General features: G+C 43.6%; 2 protein-coding genes across 2 annotated transcripts in view; both read left to right on the plus strand.

The window, feature by feature from the left end:
* The first annotated feature begins 563 nt into the window (after positions 1–563).
* tut4 (terminal uridylyl transferase 4) lies at positions 564–19,539 on the plus strand. Its single transcript, XM_061034644.1, has 30 exons — positions 564–914; positions 3,030–3,589; positions 3,684–3,820; positions 5,388–5,504; positions 5,597–5,774; positions 5,889–5,977; positions 6,071–6,122; positions 7,100–7,169; positions 7,696–7,822; positions 8,048–8,167; positions 8,412–8,606; positions 8,707–8,881; positions 8,976–9,499; positions 10,171–10,321; positions 10,490–10,576; positions 10,936–11,039; positions 11,131–11,188; positions 11,288–11,391; positions 11,478–11,567; positions 12,762–12,875; positions 12,971–13,048; positions 13,195–13,372; positions 13,465–13,512; positions 14,358–14,440; positions 14,550–14,665; positions 16,473–16,627; positions 16,716–16,807; positions 16,884–17,451; positions 18,718–18,888; positions 18,992–19,539. Exons 2-30 carry the CDS (start codon positions 3,109–3,111, stop codon positions 19,087–19,089), a joined length of 4,560 nt encoding a protein of 1,519 aa, XP_060890627.1. The 5' UTR covers positions 564–914; positions 3,030–3,108; the 3' UTR covers positions 19,090–19,539.
* A 337-nt stretch (positions 19,540–19,876) lies between these two features.
* LOC132971994 (serine/arginine repetitive matrix protein 1-like) overlaps positions 19,877–22,110 on the plus strand; it is a 10,249-nt gene continuing 8,015 nt past the window's right edge. The window contains exons 1-3 of the mRNA XM_061034822.1: positions 19,877–19,910; positions 20,110–20,176; positions 21,564–21,683. Coding sequence (XP_060890805.1) covers positions 19,877–19,910; positions 20,110–20,176; positions 21,564–21,683 — 221 coding nt within the window. The remainder of the gene's footprint in view (positions 19,911–20,109; positions 20,177–21,563; positions 21,684–22,110) is intronic.

The following is a 22,110-nucleotide window of genomic DNA, read 5'->3' on the forward strand; positions in this document are numbered from 1 at the left end:
TGATCCTGAGGGAAATTCAAAGCATCCAGTAGCAAACGTTCATGACATGAAACATTTGTTACAAATTAAACCGCAAAACCGACCCCCCCCCCCCCCCCCCCCCCCCCCCCTCCCATACATATATATTAACCTGGAAAAAAAAAGATTTAAAGAATACCCCTAGATGAAACAAACTTAAACTGTGCAATTAAAAATAGATTTATACAAGAAATGTATATAACCCGTGCAGGGATAAAAATATATATGTAATTTAAAGCAAGAACCTTTAAACAGTTGAGGAAAAAAATCTGTAATTAGACCTGTAATAATAATAATAATAATAATAATACAATTAAAATAAAACTGTGAATAGAATGGGGGGGTGTTCCTGCACTACTCCCTTAATTTAATTTAATATAATTTACATTATTTACATTACAAGCAACTCTAATGTACGGTATTTGAACGCAACACGTTACGCCCCTCTTATGTACGGTCTTTGAACGCAACACGTTACACGCCCCTCTTATTTACGGTCTATGAACGCAACGCTACACGCCCCTCTTCGTGAAGACTCGCTTCCCCACAATGCAGCGCGGCAGTGTATTAACATGGCGTCAGTGGTGGCTGTTTGGAGCAGGGCCGTGGGATTCTAAAAACATGATTTAAACGGAACCATGGAGACAGTGAATCTTTAATCCCGGGTCACGTTGCGAGCTGGAGGGGAGAGAGGTAAACCGAGCCGTTCCGTGCCGTGATGGTCGAAGTTGTTTCGGACGGTTTGTAACGACCCGCTGCTGAGTGTCGGTGTTATTTATCTCCCGTTAGCTCACACCGGCTAACGGCTGCTAGCTTTCAGCAAAGTCGACTCAACAGTCTTCAGGAAGTCAACACGAAGCCTTCCCGGAGGACAACAAACAGCTCATGGTTTAATGGTAAGCAAATATACACACATATATATATTGATCCAAAATACCTGCGTGACCCCCCCCCCCCTCACGTCTCTGTTTTGAAAGTTAGGTTCCCGTTAACTCCGGTGTTACGTCGAAATCTGCCTCCCTTGCAGTTTCGTTTGTCTGTAACCCGAAACATAACTTAGATGTGTTTACAAGTAACCAGACGGTGTTTACCACAGAAACCACCTCCTACAGTCACTGTGCATCACCTAACATTACTAAACATTACCTTACATAAGATAATAACCTCTAACTTAACCTTACAGCACCAAACATCACCTTTAACATCACCTAACGTCACTTAAAATAACCTCCTACGTAACCTGACATCATCAAACGTCACTAAACATAACCTAAACATTACTTCACATCACCCAACATTACCAAACATCATCTCATAGGGGCGGCCGTGGCTCAGTGGGTAGAGTCAACCGGAAGGTCAGGGGTTCGACACTTAACCCTGAATTACCTGAAAACCCTGAAATGGGATTAGTTACTTCTGATGGCATAGCATCAGTTTGTGAAGGTGTAGGTGTGACATGTGGCTCTACACAAGTTCAAGTCCAGTCCCCTATTGGTCCTGAACTGGACGGCTTGGAGACGGTGGCTGGGAGGAGGAGGATGAGGGACAACATCACCGCCATCCTGGACAACTCCTCTCACCCTCTCCATGATGAGCTGTGGCAGATGGGCAGTTCCTTCAGCCATCGTTCCCCCCCCCCCCCCCCTCCCTTCCTCCCCCAGGTGCAAAAGTGAGCTCTTCTGGAGCTCCTTTTTGCCTACCGCCATCAGCAGCAGTGTGTCCTTCCCTGCCACATTGCCACTCTGTCACTCAAGATGCTTATTTTCATATTTACTTACTTTTGTCACCTTTTTCAACTCTGTCACTTTAAGTGAAACTTGCCTGCATGTCTCAATGTCCTCTATACTTTGTAGTGTGAAGTTCAGATCTTAATTGATTTGTAGTTTACTTAATACTTGCTTATAATAGTTGTAAATACATTATACCTTTATCTTTATTTTCATTTTATTTGTACACATGTGCATGCTCTTCTTCTTGTCTTTGACTGCTGCAACACTTGAATTTCCCCACTGGGGATCAATAAAGGATTATCTTATCTTAACAACATCCTAAACCGTCACCTAACAACCTCACAGTTGATTTTGATTCTTTGGGTCAGGGTTCGATTTGATATTGAATTGATTTCAGAATCAGAATCAGGGTTTATTGCCAAGTACATTTACAATTTGACTTGGTGTGTTGGTGCTAAACAATTAACAAGGAAATAAAGCAGAACTAGCAACAACTTAAATAATACAGAATAAATATAATAATTTATTACAATATATAAAATAGAATTTAAAAATATAAAATATAAAAAACACAAAATGTACAAAAGGTGATAATCATCAAACCAATCTGCCAAGGCATTACATATGAAAGTCAGCCTAAGGCCACGTGTCCACCAGCTTCTTTTTTTTTCAATGAGTACAGATCGTTCGCAGCAGAAAGCGGCCATCTGGAGAAAAAGCGCAGCACACAGCGTCTTTTTTTACGAGCGCTCCGCCTTTTTAGTGCGGCCGCTCAGAGCGCTCAAGTTGAAAATCTTCCAACTTTTCAGAAATGTGCTGTTGATGTCACCGGTGCTCTTTTCCAAATTGTTTTTGCTCCCTTAGGATCGTGTCTTGTACCAACATCCTCTTTGCTCCGTGTCTGATCTCAAATATAAAAACATGCAGTTAAAAGTTAAACGGAGCAGTGTTGGTCATACAGCGGCCGTTGTCAACATACTGTTGTCATGGAGACAGGAAGGTTCATGCAAACACTCCCGACTGCACAGCCAGTGCTTTTCTGCCCGGAAATTATTCTTAAAAAAACTAAAAATAAAATGTGAATTAAGTGCAGATCTGTGCCTGAGCTGACTTTACAGCACAAAAGTAAAAAACACAACTGAGCTGTAAAGTGAATGTTCACCTAAACACAAATCTTTCCTCTTTGTTTGACTCTGCTGTTTTCTTTTAAAACCATAAAAATGTTTCACCTGAAATGAACGTGGCTATCGCGTCTCATGCTTTTATATTTTTTTCACCCAGACTTCAGGTGGCCAGCCTCCCTGGTCGTCCTCAGCACGGTCTTGACACCTCCACGGACACAAACTGAAGAACTGGAGGGATGGATGAGTCCAAAAGTCCAGTAAAAACGGGCAAACAGCCTCAGCCAAGAGGAGCCAAAACTTCACCCAGCGAGAAGTCCAACAGGGAATCTCCCTCGCAGAGAGAGGGCGCCAGGTGCGCTCCCAGCAGACAACAAAACTTAACCACGGCAAAGGATGAACACACAGGCGGCCAGGGAAGCCGCGGGTCAGGCAGGCCTTTCACTGACGCGCCCCAGGACAAGAGGAGAGGCCGGCCCTCCAGGCTGACTAGACTGACAGGAAGGACGAGCTCTGGGGAGAGAGGGAAGGGGAAAGTGGCCGGCCCGCAGCAGCACCTGGCGGCTCAGACGATGGACTCCCGGGTGTCTGTATCTGCAGACAGCAGCCCCTCGGCGAGCAGAGAGATCAGCTCTCCTGCAGCGCCGGGAGCACCTGAGAAAATCCTCACAGAGAAGGTCAAAAGCACCACTGCAGCTCCAGCTAAGGAAAAGTCCCAAGGTGGGTTTGCAAGATGTTCAGAGCCGACGTTATTTTGTCTTCTTCTTCAGTAAATGTTTCTCTGGTTAAAGTGTGTGATTGTTGTTGTTTGTAGGGGTGAGAGCCGGCGCTCTGATGCATCCATCAGACAGGAGGCCCAGTGTGGAGGAAGCCCCCCTGACGGATCAGCAGCTGGGCCTCCGACAAGCAGAGGAGCGCCTCTACAGAGACTACATCCATCGCTTGTTGAAAGTAAGGAAACTGTCCTGTTGTGTAGCGCTCGGGTGGCTCAGCTGATTTTAACCTTCTGTGTGGTCCAGTCAGTATGATGGATAAATGGAGTTTCTTCATCAAAGACAAATTTAAACAAATCAAACTGGGTTTGGGAATTGTTTCTGTGTAAATTAGCACTTTTATTCAAAGTTTCTTTGGTGGAAATTCCGTTAGCATCGACATAAGTGAGCGTCAGCGACAAAATTAGCTTGATTTTATATTTTCCTATTTGAGTGTGCTAACAGAACCGCGAGCTACTCAGCGTGCAGTTTAATCCCAGATGCCCCGTTTGTATTTTCCTCTCTGTCGCTCGAGTAGACGAGGAACGAATAAGGAGGGGGCTCTACAAGTCTCTGGCAATTAATTTTCTTACTCAGCAGAGTAAAGTGGAGATAACAGTTCATTCATAAAATCCACATCCGTGATTGAAATGCTGTGACTTTGATTTGTGTCAACACGGAAGAAAATCTTTGTTCAGCTCACCGCGAGCCTCTGGGTGTTGTTATTTGAGTCAACAGCTTGTCAATACAAAGCATCGCAATTCTGTTTGGCAACCTTCAAAATAAAAACATCACTCTTCTGTTTGCCAACCTTCAGAATAAAAGCATTACTCTTCTCTATGTTCACCATCAAAATAAAATAACCAATCTTCTAGTTTGTCCACCTTCAAAGTAAAAGCACCGCACTTCTGTTTGTTCATCTTCAAAATAAAAGCACCAAACTTCTGTTTGTTCATCTTCAAAATAAAAGCACCAAACTTCTGTTTGTTCACCTTCAAAATAAAAGCATTACAATTATTTTCTTTTAACTTCAAAATAATAGAGCCACACTTCTGTTTGTTCACTTTCAAATTAAAAGCACTGCACTTCTGTTAGTCGACCTTCAAAATTAAAAGCCCCACTTCTTTTTTGTCCACCTTAAAAATAAAAGCACATGTTGTAATGTTCACATGGTGAAACTGAAATTCACAGAGCAGAGAAGTAAATATTTGAAGTCCCTATAAAATAAAACATTCTGGTTTCAACCAGCGTTTTTGTGTTAAAAGTTAATTTATCTGCCAAATTCAAGAAAGCGTATTTTTTTTCTCCTCCTATAAAATATTTAAAAAGTTTGACTCATCCTGCACTCGGGGGCGTTTACACATTTTGACCACTTTAAAAGCTCAGTTGAAGCTAACAATCCAATCAAATTCATCCCAACACTATGTCCCGCCTTCTGTCTTGTGATTGGTTCCATCCCGTTTCAGTAGGAAATACGTCTCGACCCGTCAGTTAGACACTCTTGGAGTTCAGTTTCATTGGGGACTTTAATGGATGCAGTGTGGACAGCGAACGTCCGGTGCTGCGTGATGTGACGCGATATCTAACGCTAAATATGGTCAGTGAAGACCAGTCACAAAAATATATCCTGGGTATGTTGATCTCTGTTTGTGGTAGAGCCCTCTGGTTGGTCAAAGGTTGTGATCATGTTTAGGATTACAAAGAGTTTCACCCCAAAAAAAAAACCTTCATAAGCTGATTTTTTTCCTCTTCCTTTGTTTTCACAGCAGTCTCCCGAGTACCCGAACTATCAGTACTTATGCAAGCTCTGCTCCGTCCACATCGAGAACATCCAAGGAGCGCACAAACACATCAAGGAAAAGAGACACAAGAAGAATATAACAGTACGGGAATCTTAAGCAACATTTATCTTAAAGGGGCTCAATGTCAGAGTTCAGGATGATAGATTTAATTTATTCTGCTTGTGGTGTATCAGGAAAAACAGGAGGAGAACGAGCTGCGTGCCCTGCCCGCCGCCTCCGCTGCCCAACTGAGGGCGGTGGACGCGGCCGTCCTAGAAACGGCCAAGGAGCACGGCATCTCGGAGGAGGACTTCGAGGTTCGGAAGGCCGTGGTTGTCAGGATGGAGGAGATCATAAAGAGGCACCTCTCAGGTTGTCTGCAGGACCCCATGTGTCTGTTTTTACATAAAGAGCGGTTTGAAAAGTGTGACATCATGTGCCTCGTTCTATGTTTTAATATGCCTCTTTTGTTTGTTTTTTTTACAGCTTGCTCCCTCCGACTCTACGGCTCATGTCTCACCCGATTTGCCTTCAAGACGAGTGACATCAACATCGATGTCGTCCACCCTTCCTCAGTGAGTTGTGCTCTTTCACCAGACGATGATGCTTTTTGTCTATAAAACCTGAACACGTTGTTAACTGGCGTTTGGTCTCATCACTTCTCTCAGATGACACAACCAGAGGTCCTGATTCAAGTGCTGGAAATCCTTAAAAACTGCTGTAAGTCTCACTCAGTGCATTTCACATTTTGTCTCAAGTTACAGCTTCTGCTTAGACATTGTTTATCTGCTTTGTTTTTTGGTAAAATATTTATTTTTAAAACCTCATGTGGGAGAATAAGGGCGCACTCACACTTGACAATCCGTACTGTGTCCGAGCACGTTTGACCCCCAAAGTCCAGTTCGTTTGACTAGTGTGTGTGTGCTCGGTTGTACGCTTCCTTGACCCCTGGCACGGTTAAGAGGTGTGTTTCGGCACAGTACAGTTATTGCACGAACACAACCTGGACAGGAAGTATAATCGATCCCCGCCTCAATTAATAAATTAATCATCAACTGTTTGTCCGTGTTTGAAGCTTTAATTTGTTGGTAAGATGTAAGAACACAAAATCAATGAGCGACACAAAGGAGAAGTGGACTCATGCAAACTTTTTTATCTTTTTCTTGAAGGCTTAATTTAGAGACTTATAACCCCGCCAAAAAATCAGACACATTGGGAACATTATGGTTTCCGTTTTATCTTCTAGTATCTTTTTTAAAATACTCTTGAACGTCAGCTCGTCGCAAACTTGTTATTAGGTTACACAAACACAATAAATAGTCTGATCAGATTATGGAAAAGTTCAAATATCTACACGACTGTATCTGACTGAAATGACTCAAAATAAGCCACATAGTCAGTAAAGTAGCTGTCATGTTCTCTGTGTTGTTCGCCGATGTGCAGGCTCGATTGTGCGTCCCTTTTTATGTTTTATTATTCAGCCTGCCTGTTTTGTAAATGAAGCACGCTTCATGTTGATGTAAAGCCGTTCATGTGTTGTGTTACGGCCCGGTTAGTCCCGGAGCAGTGTGAGTGCAGGCCAGCGGTACAGAGCAACATGTTCTAGTGTGAGTGCGCTCTTTTCTTGGTCAAACTCTTTAAATATATTTATTTCTGTGCGTGTCGTCTCACTGTGTTTTTCACTCTTCCCTCTCCAGCTGAGTTTTTGGAGGTTGAGTCCGATTTTCATGCCAAAGTTCCTGCTGTGTTCTGTCGGGATGTTAGCAGGTGAGCGTTTAAATACATCATCATTTAGTCCGTCCACACATGTAGAGAATGACTTTAGGTGTGTTGTCTTTGTTTTTAATAGTTGGTGGTCTTGACCTCGATGTTAAGGTCAGGTTTATCTTTTCATGACTGTTTTTAGATTATTACACTTCACACTTCTGAGTCAGCTGTCAGATGATTTATTGTCTACTTTTTTAAGAGCTTATCAATATGTCCAACATACAAAGATATGAATCATTTGTTAGGGTTAGGGATGTTTTAGTTTCATTTTGAGTCTGCTGGTTGCTGCTGAAGGAAACATAAATATCTGAGCTTTAGGCTGAAGTTGGTCTTTTTTTAATAAACTCTTCTAAAGCTGAAGTGGCATAAATGTCATATTCACTTCATGTTGGCCGACAGGGTTTCTGTGAGTCCTTCTGTTTAATCCTTTTTGTTGTGCTGGGCCAGATAAGGTCTGGTTTAGTTTGAATTTAAGAATTATATCCAACCATTCATACTTGTTTTCTGCACCTGTGCTTCTGTGCAGCGGCTTGATGTGCAAAGTGAGCGCAGGAAATGAAGTTGCTTGTCTCACCACCAATCACCTGGCAGCCCTTGCTAAACTGGAGCCCAGAGTGGTTCCCCTGGTGCTGGCCTTCCGCTACTGGGCGAGGGTAAGCCTGACACCGACAGTGATTCACCAGCTTAAACAGGAAGTGATCATTCGATTTGCTTCAGTGCATTTAGTGTTTTTTTTATGAACAGCACCTCCACCCCTGAACCAACAAGATGTATCACCAATATGTCAGAAAATAGAAATCACATGTGATGTTCCTAAGAAGGAGGTTTTGATATAAAGGCTCTAAAGCAGACGCTGTTTTTTGTCTTCATCGCTGCAGCTGTGTCACATTGACCACCAGTCTGAAGGTGGCATCCCCTCCTACTCCTTCGCCCTCATGGTCATCTTCTTCCTGCAGCAGAGGAAAGAGCCCATCCTCCCTGTGTACCTGGGCCGCTGGGTAGGTTGAATGTCTCTCTGAGAAACTGCTGCCTCTCAACAGCAGAGGATGTTGGTACTTAAAGCAATACAACAGAGGAGTCATCTGGATGCAAAAAAAGGGCATTTAACTTCATGGTCTGTCATTTATTCACTGCTTGCCGAGTAAGATATTTAAGACTTATTCGTCCACATGAACGTTTGGTGATTGAAGTGATTGCGCTGATTTTCTTCATTATGTCTGACTTTGTTTTACTTTCGTTCAGATCGAAGGATTCGATGTGAAACGTGTGGACGAGTATCATCTCACTGGAATCGCACTGGACCTGTTCGTCCGATGGGAGCGCAGACCTCAGAGCTCCACGGACGGACGCGGGGAGAACCGAAACGAAGCAAGGGGAGAAGGAAGACCCAAACCGGAGCAGAAAAAAACAGAAGACTCTCATTACTCGGAAGGACTGGTGAGTCTCGCTGCTTCTTCTGTAAAAAAACTATTAAGATTGCCTTTAATTCAGATTTAAGTCACAGTGGACCCTGTTGAAATTCTTGTTTTGCTTTCAGACCCGGCTGACCCTTGACCTGGGGAAAGGTGTGTCACTGGGCCAGCTGTGGTTGGAGCTCTTGCGTTTCTACACTCTGGAGTTTGCACTTGAAGAATCCATCATCAGCATCCGTTTGAAGGAGCTCCTCTCCAGGGAAGTGAAGAACTGGCCTCGTCGCAGGCTCGCTATCGAAGGTAAGAGACCGCTCTGTTAGAAAAGTCCAATCTCACAGAAAGAAGAAGAATGTTATGAAAATTCACTCTGTGTTCCCTTTTCTTCTGTGTTTAGATCCGTTCGCCTTGAAGAGGAATGTCGCGCGCAGCTTAAACAGCCAAATGGTGTTCGAGTACATCCAGGAGCGCTTCCGTACGGCTTATAAATACTTTGCTTGCCCTCAGAGACGGGGAGCAGGCAGGCGACAGAGACGAATGAAGTCAGGACAGCAAGGTGCAAAGTGTGAAGAGGTTGAGAAGACAGAGGCGGCTTGTGTAAACAAGAACGAAGACGACAGGAAAGTTGTAAAAGGTCAGAGGGGTCATGGCGGTTTGAAAGAGGACGATGAAGCCGACAGCGAGGATGAAGATGGATCAGATCCGTCCAGAAAGGAGGAGGAGAAGACTTTAGATGCCAGTCTCATGGACATGGTTCTCAATGAGGGGAACAAACCTTCCTTCTCCCCCAACGGCCTGCTGGACAGTGACAAAGAGGGGGAGGAGGAGGAAGAGGAGGAGGAAGAGGAAGAAAGCTGTGGACCTGTTGCATCAGAGGATCTGCACTATGTGTTTGATAAGATGATTTTCACTGGTGGAAAGGTAACTGATTAATAACCATGCACCCGTTTATCATCTGTTGTTTTTACTATATGTGCATTGTGTGGCTACAGCCCATCTGTGGCTACAGCCCGTCTGTGGCTACAGCCTGTCTGTGGCCACAGCTACAGCCCGTCTGAGGCCACAGCCTGTCTGTGGCTGCAGCTACAGCCCGTCTATGGCCACAGCCTGTCTGTGGCTGCAGCTACAGCCCGTGGCTACAGCCCGTCTGAGGCCGCAGCTACAGCCTGTATGTGGCCGCAGCTACAGCCCGTCTGAGGCCGCAGCTACAGCCCGTCTGAGGCCGCAGTTACAGCCCGTCTGAGGCCGCAGCTACAGCCTGTCTGTGGCTACAGCTACAGCCCGTCTGTGGCTACAGCCCGTCTGAGGCCACTGCTACAGCTCGTCTGTGGCTACAGCCTGTCTGTGGCTACAGCCCCAGCTTGTGACAGAAGGCTGCATTACATCTTGGACATAATATTTGACCTACATTGAGGGCCAACATTTTAAATTATTAGTAATGAGTTAAACTGAGTAGTTATTCTAGTGCCGCCTAGCGAGGATGAAAACCTTTATTATACATTTTTAGCCAATTAAATGGTCACAAAGTTAAAGTCATGTTAAGCCTGGTTATTTGATTGAACTCTTTTTTTTCTTTTTCTTTTTCCTCCCAGCCTCCGACTGTTGTGTGCAGCATCTGCAAACGTGACGGTCACCTGAAGGACGAGTGCCCTGAGGACTTTAAGAAGATTGAGCTGAAGCCTCTGCCCCCCATGAACGACCGCTTCAGAGATATTCTCGACGGCCTCTGCAAACTCTGCTTCTGTAAGACCATTTACATTTATATTTATCATTGCGTACAAATATGTGGAAAGACACAGACGGATTGCACTTTGTATAAAACAAATCGGCACATTTCTGAACCAAAAACTACAAAATGTTTGTGATTTTGCTTGAACAATAACTTCAAACAATGAATCCATGCTGTTGTAGATGAATTGTCACCGTCACATGCAGAGCAGCAGAAGAGGGAACAGATCCTCGCAAGTCTGGAGAGGTTCATAAGGAAGGAGTACAACGGTGAGCTTTGGACTTAAACCACTACACACCTCGGTCTGGTTTATGTACAGTACTGAGGCGGCAGTAGCTCAGTCTGTAGGGACTTGGGTTGGGAACCAGATGGTCGCTTGTACCAGCTGGAGAGGTGCCATTGAGCACAGAACACTGTACACTTTGTGCTTTTTAATGTGCTGTAGAAACAGATTAGACTTTCAGTAACATCATTGTTGTTGCTTTATTTAGCGAGACTCAACAGACTGAACCTCTGGGTATTATTTGGGAAATCCATTCTTAACTTTTGATTTCAATAATGACAAAGAGAATGTGTTTCCACACCGGGATAGAAGTGAGTAAATCTTTCTCTGCGTGTGAATCCTCAGATAAAGCTCAGCTCTGCTTGTTTGGCTCTTCCAAGAACGGCTTTGGCTTCCGCGACAGTGACCTCGACATCTGCATGACCCTGGAGGGTCACGAGACTGCAGAGGTAGGCCGACCAAGCACACATACACACACACGAACTCCGTCTTCGTTGTGAGATAATAAATAAATGAAATTTTCAAACTTTGTACAATCAGAATCTGAACTGCAAAGAGATCATCGAGGGGCTCGCCAAAGTGCTGAAGAAGCATACAGGTGAATAAACGTGATCCAGATTCTTTATGACTCGTTTGTTTTTGTTCTGCTGGAGAATGAAAGTGACCGGCTGGGCGTCTCGTTTCCCTGTCATCGTAGGTTTGAGGAACATCTTGCCTATCACAACAGCTAAAGTGCCTATTGTGAAGTTTGAACACAGACAGAGTGGTCTGGAGGGAGACATCAGCCTCTACAACACGCTGGTGAGTGAAGAAGGTCACGTCGTATAACCTGCTTTATGAAGTGCTCGGATGAGCCTTTTAGTCAAAGTGCTGCTTTGTTTCTGCAGGCTCAACACAACACCAGAATGCTCGCTACATATGCAGCTCTGGACCCACGCGTGCAATTCCTGGGATACACAATGAAGGTCTTCGCCAAGGTAAGTTACAGAAGTCCGATCTGATTCAGTGACTCTTTGCAAAGTAAAGTTAGAAGCTTTCTGTCTGGATCAAACTGATGCTAACAATCTCTGACAGGTATTATCCAAAAACCACATGTGGATTGGCTGTCCCAGCTTTTTAAAAATGTATTACTGGATTTATTTATTTATTCTGTTTAACCAAGCCTGCTTCCAGTAGATCACAAAACACACACACACAACCAGACAATTTCACTCTTACCTTGTGCAATAATAATGTTATATTATGTTTATCAAACCACTCTGTGCAATAACATGTTACACTTTATGTGCATGTTTGTGTTACACTGAATATTCTGATGCTCTCAGCTGATCTATTCTTTTTAATCTATATTGTGGTATCTATTTTTTGTACATTATACATTTTTCTTTTTTATTTAAATTGTGCACTGTGTTCACTTTTGTTTGCAATCTTTGTTGCTGTAACACTAAATTTGCCCGTTGTGGGATAAATAAATGATTATCTTATCTTGTGCAAAAAATGATCCTAGCAAGTTCATCCAGCTGTAGACTTACTGCATACAAATATTGTATATAAATAGGTAAGATGTGTGTGTGTGTGCATCACTGGCTTCTCCAGCAGCACCTGTTGAGTTAATCAAGGAGCGTGCATTTAGCCTTTTGACTATATCGTCAGTGTTTCACAGAGTCTGTGTGGAAACATTCCCACAGAAACCATCATGCAACGGTAAAGTTACAGATTGGTGTCACGCTCACCTACAGCTCATACCTGCATTAACTGGATCACGTGCGTTCCTGACTGTAGTACTTTGTCTGTACTGATCAACTGCGTTATGATGCACTAAAAGAAAACGGGTGCACATTGTGGCTGTTGTCTGTGTGTAGAAAGAAGCCGCAGCTTCACCAAACGTCCTTAAAGCTTACTTTTTAACATGACTGTTTGGGTACAAACATTTACCCAAATCAGCCAAACAGGAAAACTATCAACGATCTGCGCTGGGCGGCTATTAATTCCGGATGCTGGGTTTACCTTTTTGTTGAAGAATAAGAAAAAAACAGCATTATGATTCTCTCTCTTGAAACCAAAAGGTGTCAATGGTCTTAGTAAGTTTGACCTCTGTTTTGTCTGTTGCCTCTGTGGTTTGTTTTTGTGTGATTACTTGCTGTGTGACTGGATTGTTTTTGTGCACACAGCGCTGCGACATCGGGGATGCATCCAGAGGAAGCCTCTCTTCTTATGCATACATTCTGATGGTGCTATACTTCCTGCAGCAGAGGCAGACTCCGGTCATTCCCGTCCTGCAGGAGGTAGCCCCCCCTCTCTGAAAATCACACACCCTAATTTAAGAAGAAATGTGTGAAACTGAGCTCTGAATAAACATATCTGTGTGATGTCTGTTTAGATCTTTGATGGGAAGACCGTTCCCCAGAGGATGGTAGACGGCTGGAACGCTTTCTTTTTTGATGACCTCGAGGATCTGGTGAGTTGAATGAAGATGACTTTACTAAATTCAAACATGAACTCATCATCTGGTATCAAAATCACAGTAAGAGTTTTGGCAGATTGTTCAGTCTGTGGGTAAAAGTCCAAATCTGCTTGGTACTAAAAGTTCTTCTGTTGACGCAGCGTCGGCTCCTCTCTGATGTGCCGCCGAACACAGAGTCCGTGGGAGAGCTGTGGCTCGGTCTCCTGCGCTTTTACACCGAGGAATTTGATTTCAAAGAGCACGTCATCAGCATCCGTCAAAGGAAACGCCTTACTACCTTTGAGAAACAGTGGACCAGTAAATGCATCGCTATCGAAGGTGCTCACACAGATTCACTCTTTTCTTTTTTTCTTCACCTGCTTCTCAGTTTGACCGCTCACCTCTTCTACTCACCTGTATGTTCTCCTCAGATCCCTTTGATTTGAATCATAATCTTGGTGCTGGAGTTTCTCGCAAAAGTAAGTTGAACCTACTTTATCGGATCCAAAAGTTACTATTCTGTTATTAACTTCCCTTACAGGATACTGTTTCCACCTGAATCAGGATGTTTCTTTTTCTTGAGGCACCTGTATTAAAGTGTTTGGTATTTGATAAAAGATGTAGTGGTTGATGTCACTGTGTTTGAACAGATTTGATGTTCTGCACTTTAAAGGAGCAATATATAACTCTGACCCCTAGTGTTTAAAATAGGTACTGCAGTCTAAATTCTAAATATTGTAGAGAGCTGTCTCCCCCCCCCCCCTCTCTAGAGTCAATGCTCACTCAGGTCACCATGTGGTGGACTCTGAAGCTTCAGTGTTTATCCAGCTCTGCATGGGTCTGTAAACCTTTCTGTGTTCTAACCTCTCTCCATTTTTCAAAAGCATCTCCAATATTGATCCTAGTTTGAGCACGTTTCTGCTCGTGGAGCTTATTAGAAACATGCAGAGGCTTTTTAGGTCGGGTACAATCACTTCTATCTGAACCACTTCTCTTGCCCGCTTCCATCGCTGCAACACCTGTTGACCTGATAACTGCTCTCATATCTGACAAACCGAGGGGCGTCCAAAATGACCGTGTGGGGTGTGGGGGGGTTCGCCTTAAAAGCGCCTACCTTCTCTGGTCCAAACAAATCCAGATCATTCAGGAGCAGAATCTAAAGTTAGAAGGAGGACATACTGGCTGCTGCATTGTTGTCAGAGAAGCCAGCACTTCAACATGTTTCCTTAATGTCTGATCATATAGTAGTTATCTTACTGATTGCTCCTTTAATACTTTGTTGTGACCTTTGCCACCTGTATAAGTTCTGTTTGCCCTCCTCTAGTGACGAACTTCATCATGAAGGCTTTTATAAATGGGAGGAAGTTGTTTGGAACTCCTTTCTACCCCGTCCCCGGTACTGAAGTGGTACGTCACTACTGACCAAACTAAATAATGTGAATGATTCAGAATTAAAATACTATCTGCTCTGTCTTCTGATGAAACTGATTTTTGATTTTATTTTTTTCCTCCGCAGGACTACTTCTTTGACTCCAAGGTGTTGACGGACGGCGAGTTGGCGCCAAACGACAGGTGCTGCAGGATCTGTGGAAAGATCGGACATTACATGAAGGACTGTCCAAAGAGACGCAGGTTGTCCCCTCTTCATTCGAGGACTTATTTTTCTTACCTCGGTAGATTTCCAAGAAAATCTAAAAGATACTTCTAAAAAGAAATAAATCTCGTATAATTAAAGATAGCTTCTACTTTGTGCTTTCTCACATTTAAAAAAAAACAAAACATAATAAGCTGATGAATTTTTAACCTTTTTTTATTGTGATGTTGGGATATTATTTCTATACATACAGTATAAGAAGGAGAGGTAAACATAGGCTGCTATGGGGATATTTTTGATGTTTGAGTCTGCAGGTTTATCTATTGTGATAAACGTTAGATACTAAGGAAGTAGCTATTGTAAAATCAGAAATATAAGCCGCACCCGTAGATAAGAGGCACCTTGTTTTTTGAAGGTCCTCTCAGAGAGAAAAAAAGTTTAAACTGTCCTCCTGCATGATGATTACTATCATGTTCAGCAAAGTCTACAACATTCTGTTTCTGTGCAGCTGTGTCGCTCTTTTGGGTCTGTTTTCTCTTTGTGGAGTTTTCTCTCCTACCAGCTACAGTACGATAGTCGAGTTCTCAGCCTGCAGGGAAAGTTAGGAAGCACAGACCAAGAGCTTGCTAGCTCTCTGCCCGACTCCGCTGGTCACTCTTTAACTTTAATATAGGACTCTTTCAATTAAAAGAGAACTCCACAAGGTTTATTTACAGAACAATATACCACTGTTTTCTGTAAAGTCATGATTATGACCTCATCGGGGAGAAAAGATGTGAAAAAGTTTTGCTGCCAGCCTGGTCTGTGTCGCTGTCTTCCCCAGCACAGCGTGCAACCAGCTTTCAATACACGATGAATGGGGATGTGTTTTTAATCGCATCAGGTCGAGATCAGTGTGTGATAGGGGCTGCTGAAACCGTGGTAACGACGGCGCGTGTGTCAGCATTTTATTCTGGTATATTGGTCGTACCGGTGTAAAAGAAGCAGCCAACTTTTCAGATGAAAAAATAGGTATTAAATGTTTTAGGTATTAATGAGTCTTGTATAGCGTATTTTACGGTATATGTCAATGTAACTAATGTTTAAAGTATAATGACCCTTTATAGCCACACAGGACCACCGAGGGCTGCTCGATTATGGCAAAAATCACAATCACCATTACTCTGATTGACAGTGACATCAGGATTATTAAACTTGATTACTCGTTGATTTTACAAAAGCAAAAAGCAACAAGTGTCAAAGCACAGAAATGTCAACATTTTCTCAGAGTAAGAAACAGAGAACAGAAGCCAGAGGGGAGAGAGAATCAGACAGACCAAAGGAGTAGACCAGGAACCACAAGATGAGTACAGACACCTGGAGGTGAGATAAAAGTCAGAAGCATCTTTGTTTAAAGTTCCTCTAAGTATTGGCGGTTTGCAGTTTGAGGGAGTCAGAGGTGTTTGCACCTTAGAATCAGAATCAGATTTATTGTCCAGGTATGCTCACACACACACACAAAGAATTTAAGTTTGGTGAACTGTGCTCTCTTATGAACAGGTACAACATTAAATATTAACAATAAACATAATAAAAAAATACTAATATTTACATGACTAAATATGAAACAGTGCAGTGGTGAATAGTGCAAAAGATGCTGAAGTTACATAATAAGTAAAATGCAGTTATGTGACAGATGGGTCAATTAAGATGTTTATTACAGTATTTACATAAATAAGTGTATATTATCATTTAAATTAAATAATATATATATACATATATGTATATTCACAGTGACCAAATTAATTAAATTAAATGAATACCAAATGTTTCTGATTTACTCATCCCTGAACTTTCCTCTGCCAGGATAAAGAAGAAGGAAAACGACAAAGACGAGGACATCAAAGAGGAGGAGCGTGAGCCGAAGGATAGGCGCTGTTTTCAGTGCGGGGACATGGGCCACGTACGGAGAGACTGTCCCGAGTACCGCCACCTCAAGCAGAGGAACACCGGAGCACCAGGTAACAAAACTCACCTCGTACAGGCGGGACAGAAATACAAGTGGGTGAAAGATAACAAATGTCTAAAAGCGGCCACCTTCTTCCCCAGCTCCTCATATGGTACGAACGATTGTGAGCTCGCAGTCGGTTCCCATCCCTCAGGGGGACGGCCCTGGACGGAGCAGGCAGCCCTCTGAATGTGTGAGTATGAAACGTCCACATGATTTTTATTATCTGTGTGGCGACTGATTCTGATGATTATTTCTTTTGTCAACAGTCCGACAGTCGGCAGACTCCACCGTACTCCCCACAGCCATCAGCTGTCCCCCAAGGTTCCTCCCAGTCCTCCAGCTCCCCTCAGCCCTCCCACAGTAAGCCCAGCTCTGCGGGTCCCACCAAGCAGTCCGCTCACCCCCAGGTGCCCCTGTCTCTCTTCAGCTTCCCCACCTCTCACCCGAGCCAGTACCACCCGGGGGCACTCACCGCACTGGGGCTTCTTCCCTCCCACCAGCACCAGTCCCACCACTCCCAGGGGCAGCCTCATCACCCAGTCCGCATCCCTTCCACCGCCTGGCCCATCCACGGACCGGTCCTCAACACGTCCTCGCCCACCGCCCCCTCCCCGCCCGGCCTGAAATTCGCCCTGCGCTCGGCATCGGGGAACGGGAGTCCCACGGGCTCAGGGGTCAACCCCAGCCCCATGAACCTGAACGACCCCAGCATCATCTTCGCCCAGCCGGCGGGGAGGCAGCTGGGCATGGGCGGGTCAGGACGGGAAGGACACTGGCACAACCACTTAGCACAACCCGGGTCACTCATGGGAAATGGCACTGTGGTCAAGTCAGGTATTCACTGGGTGAACTTTGGTGGCACCGTGTGTGTGTGGGTCTTTGTTTGTTTGTCCCTCAATCTTTCATTAAGATAAGATAATCCTTTATTTATCCCACAATGGGGAAATTTACATTGTTACAGCAGCAAAGAGCAAAGATTGCAAACAAAAAGTGCAAACACAGTACACAATTTAAATAAAAAAAGAAAAATTAAGAATGTACAAAAAAAATTACAGATACAAACACAGATTTCATTTCATCAGAGACGATATGTCCTGATTTAATTTAGGTCTTAATCTGCAGCATAAACGATAACACTTCTTACTCCTGACACCTTAAACACAGACCAAAGTAACATTCAGCAAAGTAACCTTGAGAGTGTGTTGTGCTCGCAGAAAGAGGGATAACCGTTTAAATTCATGTTGTTAATCGATATTGTGAGTCTGAAATTCTCACAGCTCATTTTATATTTTACTAGTGTTTGACTGCTGACGGGTTTGTGTCCATTAAAGGCTTTCCATCAGCAGGCAGCGCCCACAACCGATTACTGTTGCTAGGCTACGCAGCACTTCCCCCTCCATGAGTAGTGACCGTCAAGCATTGCTAAATATTTGCTTTTAATCAATAATCAGGAAAACATTAAGACAGTGTAACTGCATGGTGTCCTGACATCAGCAGCAGCTCTACACGCAGAAACTTAACCATATTGTTCTTGGCGACACTGATATCTTAAGTCCCGCCCCTCCTTTCTTTCGGTTGGTCAGTGAGGGAGAATCGACATTGACGAGCGTGGAGCTGTTCCAAAAGTTGAAAGCCACAGCGCAGCAACAACAAACAGCTGGCACTGAGAGCGCTTTTGCCCTCAGGGTGTTAAAAAAAACGCTAAACTTTGCGGTTTTGTAAAGGCCCCGTGTCCACCTCGCGTTTTTCTTTTTCTGAGTGCCAGCGTCTATTTTCAATGAGTAGGAGGCGTGAGCATCAGCAGGCGGACCCCTGAGCGCTCTGACTTTTTTGTTTAGCCACTCCGAGTGCTCAAGTTGAACATTTTTCAACTTTTCAGAAAAGCGCTGTTGACGTCACCGGCTCTCCCTGTATTTTTTGCCGCTTACAGATCGTGTCTTGTACCCACATCGTCCTCACATTATTCTCACCAAATCGAATTCTGATACAAAGATGTTGTTGGTGAAGGGACTGTCTGTTTGATTTAAACACATTTACATACAACTCTTAAGTTTCTTCTTTTAGTCCGTGTTTGAGGTTGTTTTGATCTCGTCTCTACAGATTCAGGTCATCCGGCCCAGTTTGTTGGTGTGAGCCAAGGATCCCGGTTATGGGAGCACAATAAAGCCCCTCAGTACGCCCTCTCTCCATCCTGGCCCTACAGGATGCCCCAGAACTTCATCCAGCAGGGCAACGGAGGCTTCCAGCCCGGAAAACCCTTCGTCACCCAGGGTAAGATTTTCCTTCTTTTTTTTTTTAAATGTTGCAGAGAGAAAATAAAATTCTAACTTCTGCCTTTAACTTTCTGGTGTCCTTTCTCTTTTCCTCTGCTCAGGTTCTGTGGTGCATCCTAATCCCAACTTCCCACTGGTCCCACATCCAGTAAATGTCCGACACCCAGTCAATCTGAACTTCATCCAACAGAAGAAGTGAACTCGCGTCTCCTTTTAATTCGATTTATGGGCTGTAAAAAAAAAAACCAAGCAAAGTAATTTCCTCTTTTGCATCATTTGACCTGGAGAATTTTTAAAATGAATTTTATCATTTTTGTACAGTTTTTATGTTTGGTCTCATTACATTGATTTGTGATACAAATGTCAAATATTTTAATACCCCCATTTTTGAGGGGGTCCAAAAAAGTGTTTTTATTTTATGTGTAAAGTAAGCAAGGACAAATGTAAACCTTTATTTTTATTAGCTGTATTCATACTTTGCTTGCCACAAGATATGAAGGCTTTGAATAGACGTTTGTTTTAAAAACAACCTAACATGTCACCCTCAGTATGTAGTGCCAAACGCAGGGATAGCAAGAAAAAAGGGAAAAAATCTCAAACATGACAAAAACCTTCTCAAAAAAATAAAATAAAGAAAAACGCAAACAACCGTTCTGTGTGGTGTGGGTTACTCTCTGCAGCGTGTGGGTGTGCAACAACAGTCAGCGCACAGGTCGATATGTACCTCGGGGTTCGGGTCACGGTTGACTCACACTCATCAACCCCTAAGCCCCTCCCACCTTTCAAAGACTTTGTAAGCCCCTCCCAGTTCATAGGGGGGGTTAGGGTACTGGTTTTAGAAAGGCCTGATGTCTCACCTGAGCTTTGTCCTGATGACAGGGATGAGGTGGTTGAGTTCTTCATCTTGACATCCTGACCTTTGTCCTCCTCACAGACCCTCCTCTCCTCCACTTCTGTCCCCCCTCCGAGACCTTCAAGGGGTTCAGATGATAGAGTCGGGCTCTGCACCTCCTGGTTCAGGTTCTTTGTCGCCTTGGGGCTGTTGATCATTATGATACAAAGAAAAAAAGAATCCATACATGGAAACAAAAACACTGACTATATGCACTGCATACTGCGTTCAACAGTCAAGTAGGCGATATAACACCGTGTGTGTGTGTGTGTGTGTCACTCACTTGTGTCTGAGTGTGTGCTCAGTTGTGTCTGAGTGTGTGCTCAGTTGTGTCGGCTGCTGTCAGCCTCATGTCTCATGTCAGCCGCCTGACTGGGATCTGGTGGGCGCCTGTGTCAGCCCTAACATCCAGGGAATTAAACAAAAATGAAGGTGATTCTCATCTTTCAAACACACATCTGTAAACGGCTCCAAAACACTGTTTATAAGATGTTAGAGGCAGGGGGTTATTTTTATTTTTGAAAGTTTGTTCATATTTTATTCTGAAGCCCCGTTTATCATCAACATGTCGATGATATTTATTTATTCAGCGTCAAATATCAGCAAAAGTTATCGGAGTATTCTCTTCATAAAGAGCAGAGGTCTATACGTTAGTCATAGCTGTGTTAACTCTTAATGATTTAAAGTTACCTCTCTGCAGTAATCTTTATTTATCTCTAAATCTGACTGATACGGTCACATGAAGCTGGTTATCAACCTGTTTCTCTGAGCGCGCTCACATAAAAGGGGCGGAGTCATACGTTTGAAGCCTATAGCAGCATAACTATGGTCGGCGCCTGTTCCAGCACTGACTACAAGCTTTAGCAAAAAGTAAAGTTTTAAACCTATAGCAGCATCATTAGGAGCTGATTGTGCTCCTGGTTCAGCCCTTACTATAAGCTTGAAAAAACCAGTCTGACCCTGACTGGTAGATGATTCCAAAGGAGAAGGGCCTGCCTCTTAAATGAAGGCTCTACCTCCCATACTACTTTATGAAACTAACAGGAAGCTTACTCACTCTTTGTAGTCCTGTTAGCTTCACTGCTCAACACTTCCAGAATCTGTTTCAAATAAACTTCAATAAACTTTATTGTGAATAAATGACAGGAAGTTATTTTGTAAAACTCGGTTAAAAATAGTCAGATTTTTATTTTATTTTGAAGAGCTCAAAACCCTTCTGTTGTCACTTCTCAATATTCTCCCTTCCTGTTCTCCATTTGGACCTGCCCGTTCACCTGCCTGTACAACCTTCATTTGTTCAACCACCTCACCTGTGATAGGTGGATTATTTCAGCCAATGAAAAAACAGATTTTTTTTTTTTTTGCTTTGAAGGACTCTGAGTTTCTTCTAAAACCAAAACACACACTACACAACACAACAACACAAACACATATTACACAACAAAAAATACAATAAATCCATCAATACCAGACACTAAAACCACCAAACAAAGCAACATAAAAGATAATACACACACAGTGAGTTACCCCCCCCACCCCACCCCACACGCACACACACACACACACACACACACACACACACACAGTGCTCAGTGTGAGTGCTGATGTAAACAGTCTGTGTCTCGTCAGGTTAATTAGTCTTGACGAGCTGCTCAGTTTAATCCTCCTTCCTCTGTCACATCGACCAATCGGAGCTGCTGATGTCATCCTCTCCCCTCCCCCACCTGTTGTGTGTGTGTGTGTGTGTGTCAGTCTGCGTGTGTCTGTCCGTCTGTGTTCAGACTCTTTGTGTCAGACCGGTTGCCGCGGCAGCAGCAGTGTGAGGACGGCGCTCGTATGAAGCGTTGCTGTGTTCCTCTGAGAGCCGACCACAACCTGCTGACCCCCGACACACACACACAGTGAGTACCATACACACACACACACACACACACACACAGTGAGTCCTAAACACAGAGACACTGAGTACTGTACTGTATACTGTATATTATTTGTTTGTTGTTTTATTTTGTTAGTTCCATCAGTTAATTAGTTAATTTTTATTATTGTGTGAGTTAATTGGCTAGTTTACTAGTTTGTTTGTTTGTTTGTTTTTTTAGTTAATCAGTAATTTGGTTAGTTTGTTAGCTTGGGGGAGAGGTCACAGTGGACTTGACCCCACACACTTCACACTTCCTGTGTGGCGGCTGTGGCCGGGGTTCGATCCCCTGCTCCTGCAGCTACATGTCCGATGTGTCCTTGGTCAAGACACTTAACCCCAAGTTGCTCCCCCTGCTTTGTCAGCAGTGTATGAATGTGTATGCTTGTGATGGTCACTTTACATAGCAG

The sequence above is a fragment of the Labrus mixtus genome, chromosome 3, assembly GCF_963584025.1.
Source record: "Labrus mixtus chromosome 3, fLabMix1.1, whole genome shotgun sequence".
Classification (NCBI taxonomy): Eukaryota; Metazoa; Chordata; class Actinopteri; order Labriformes; family Labridae; genus Labrus; species Labrus mixtus.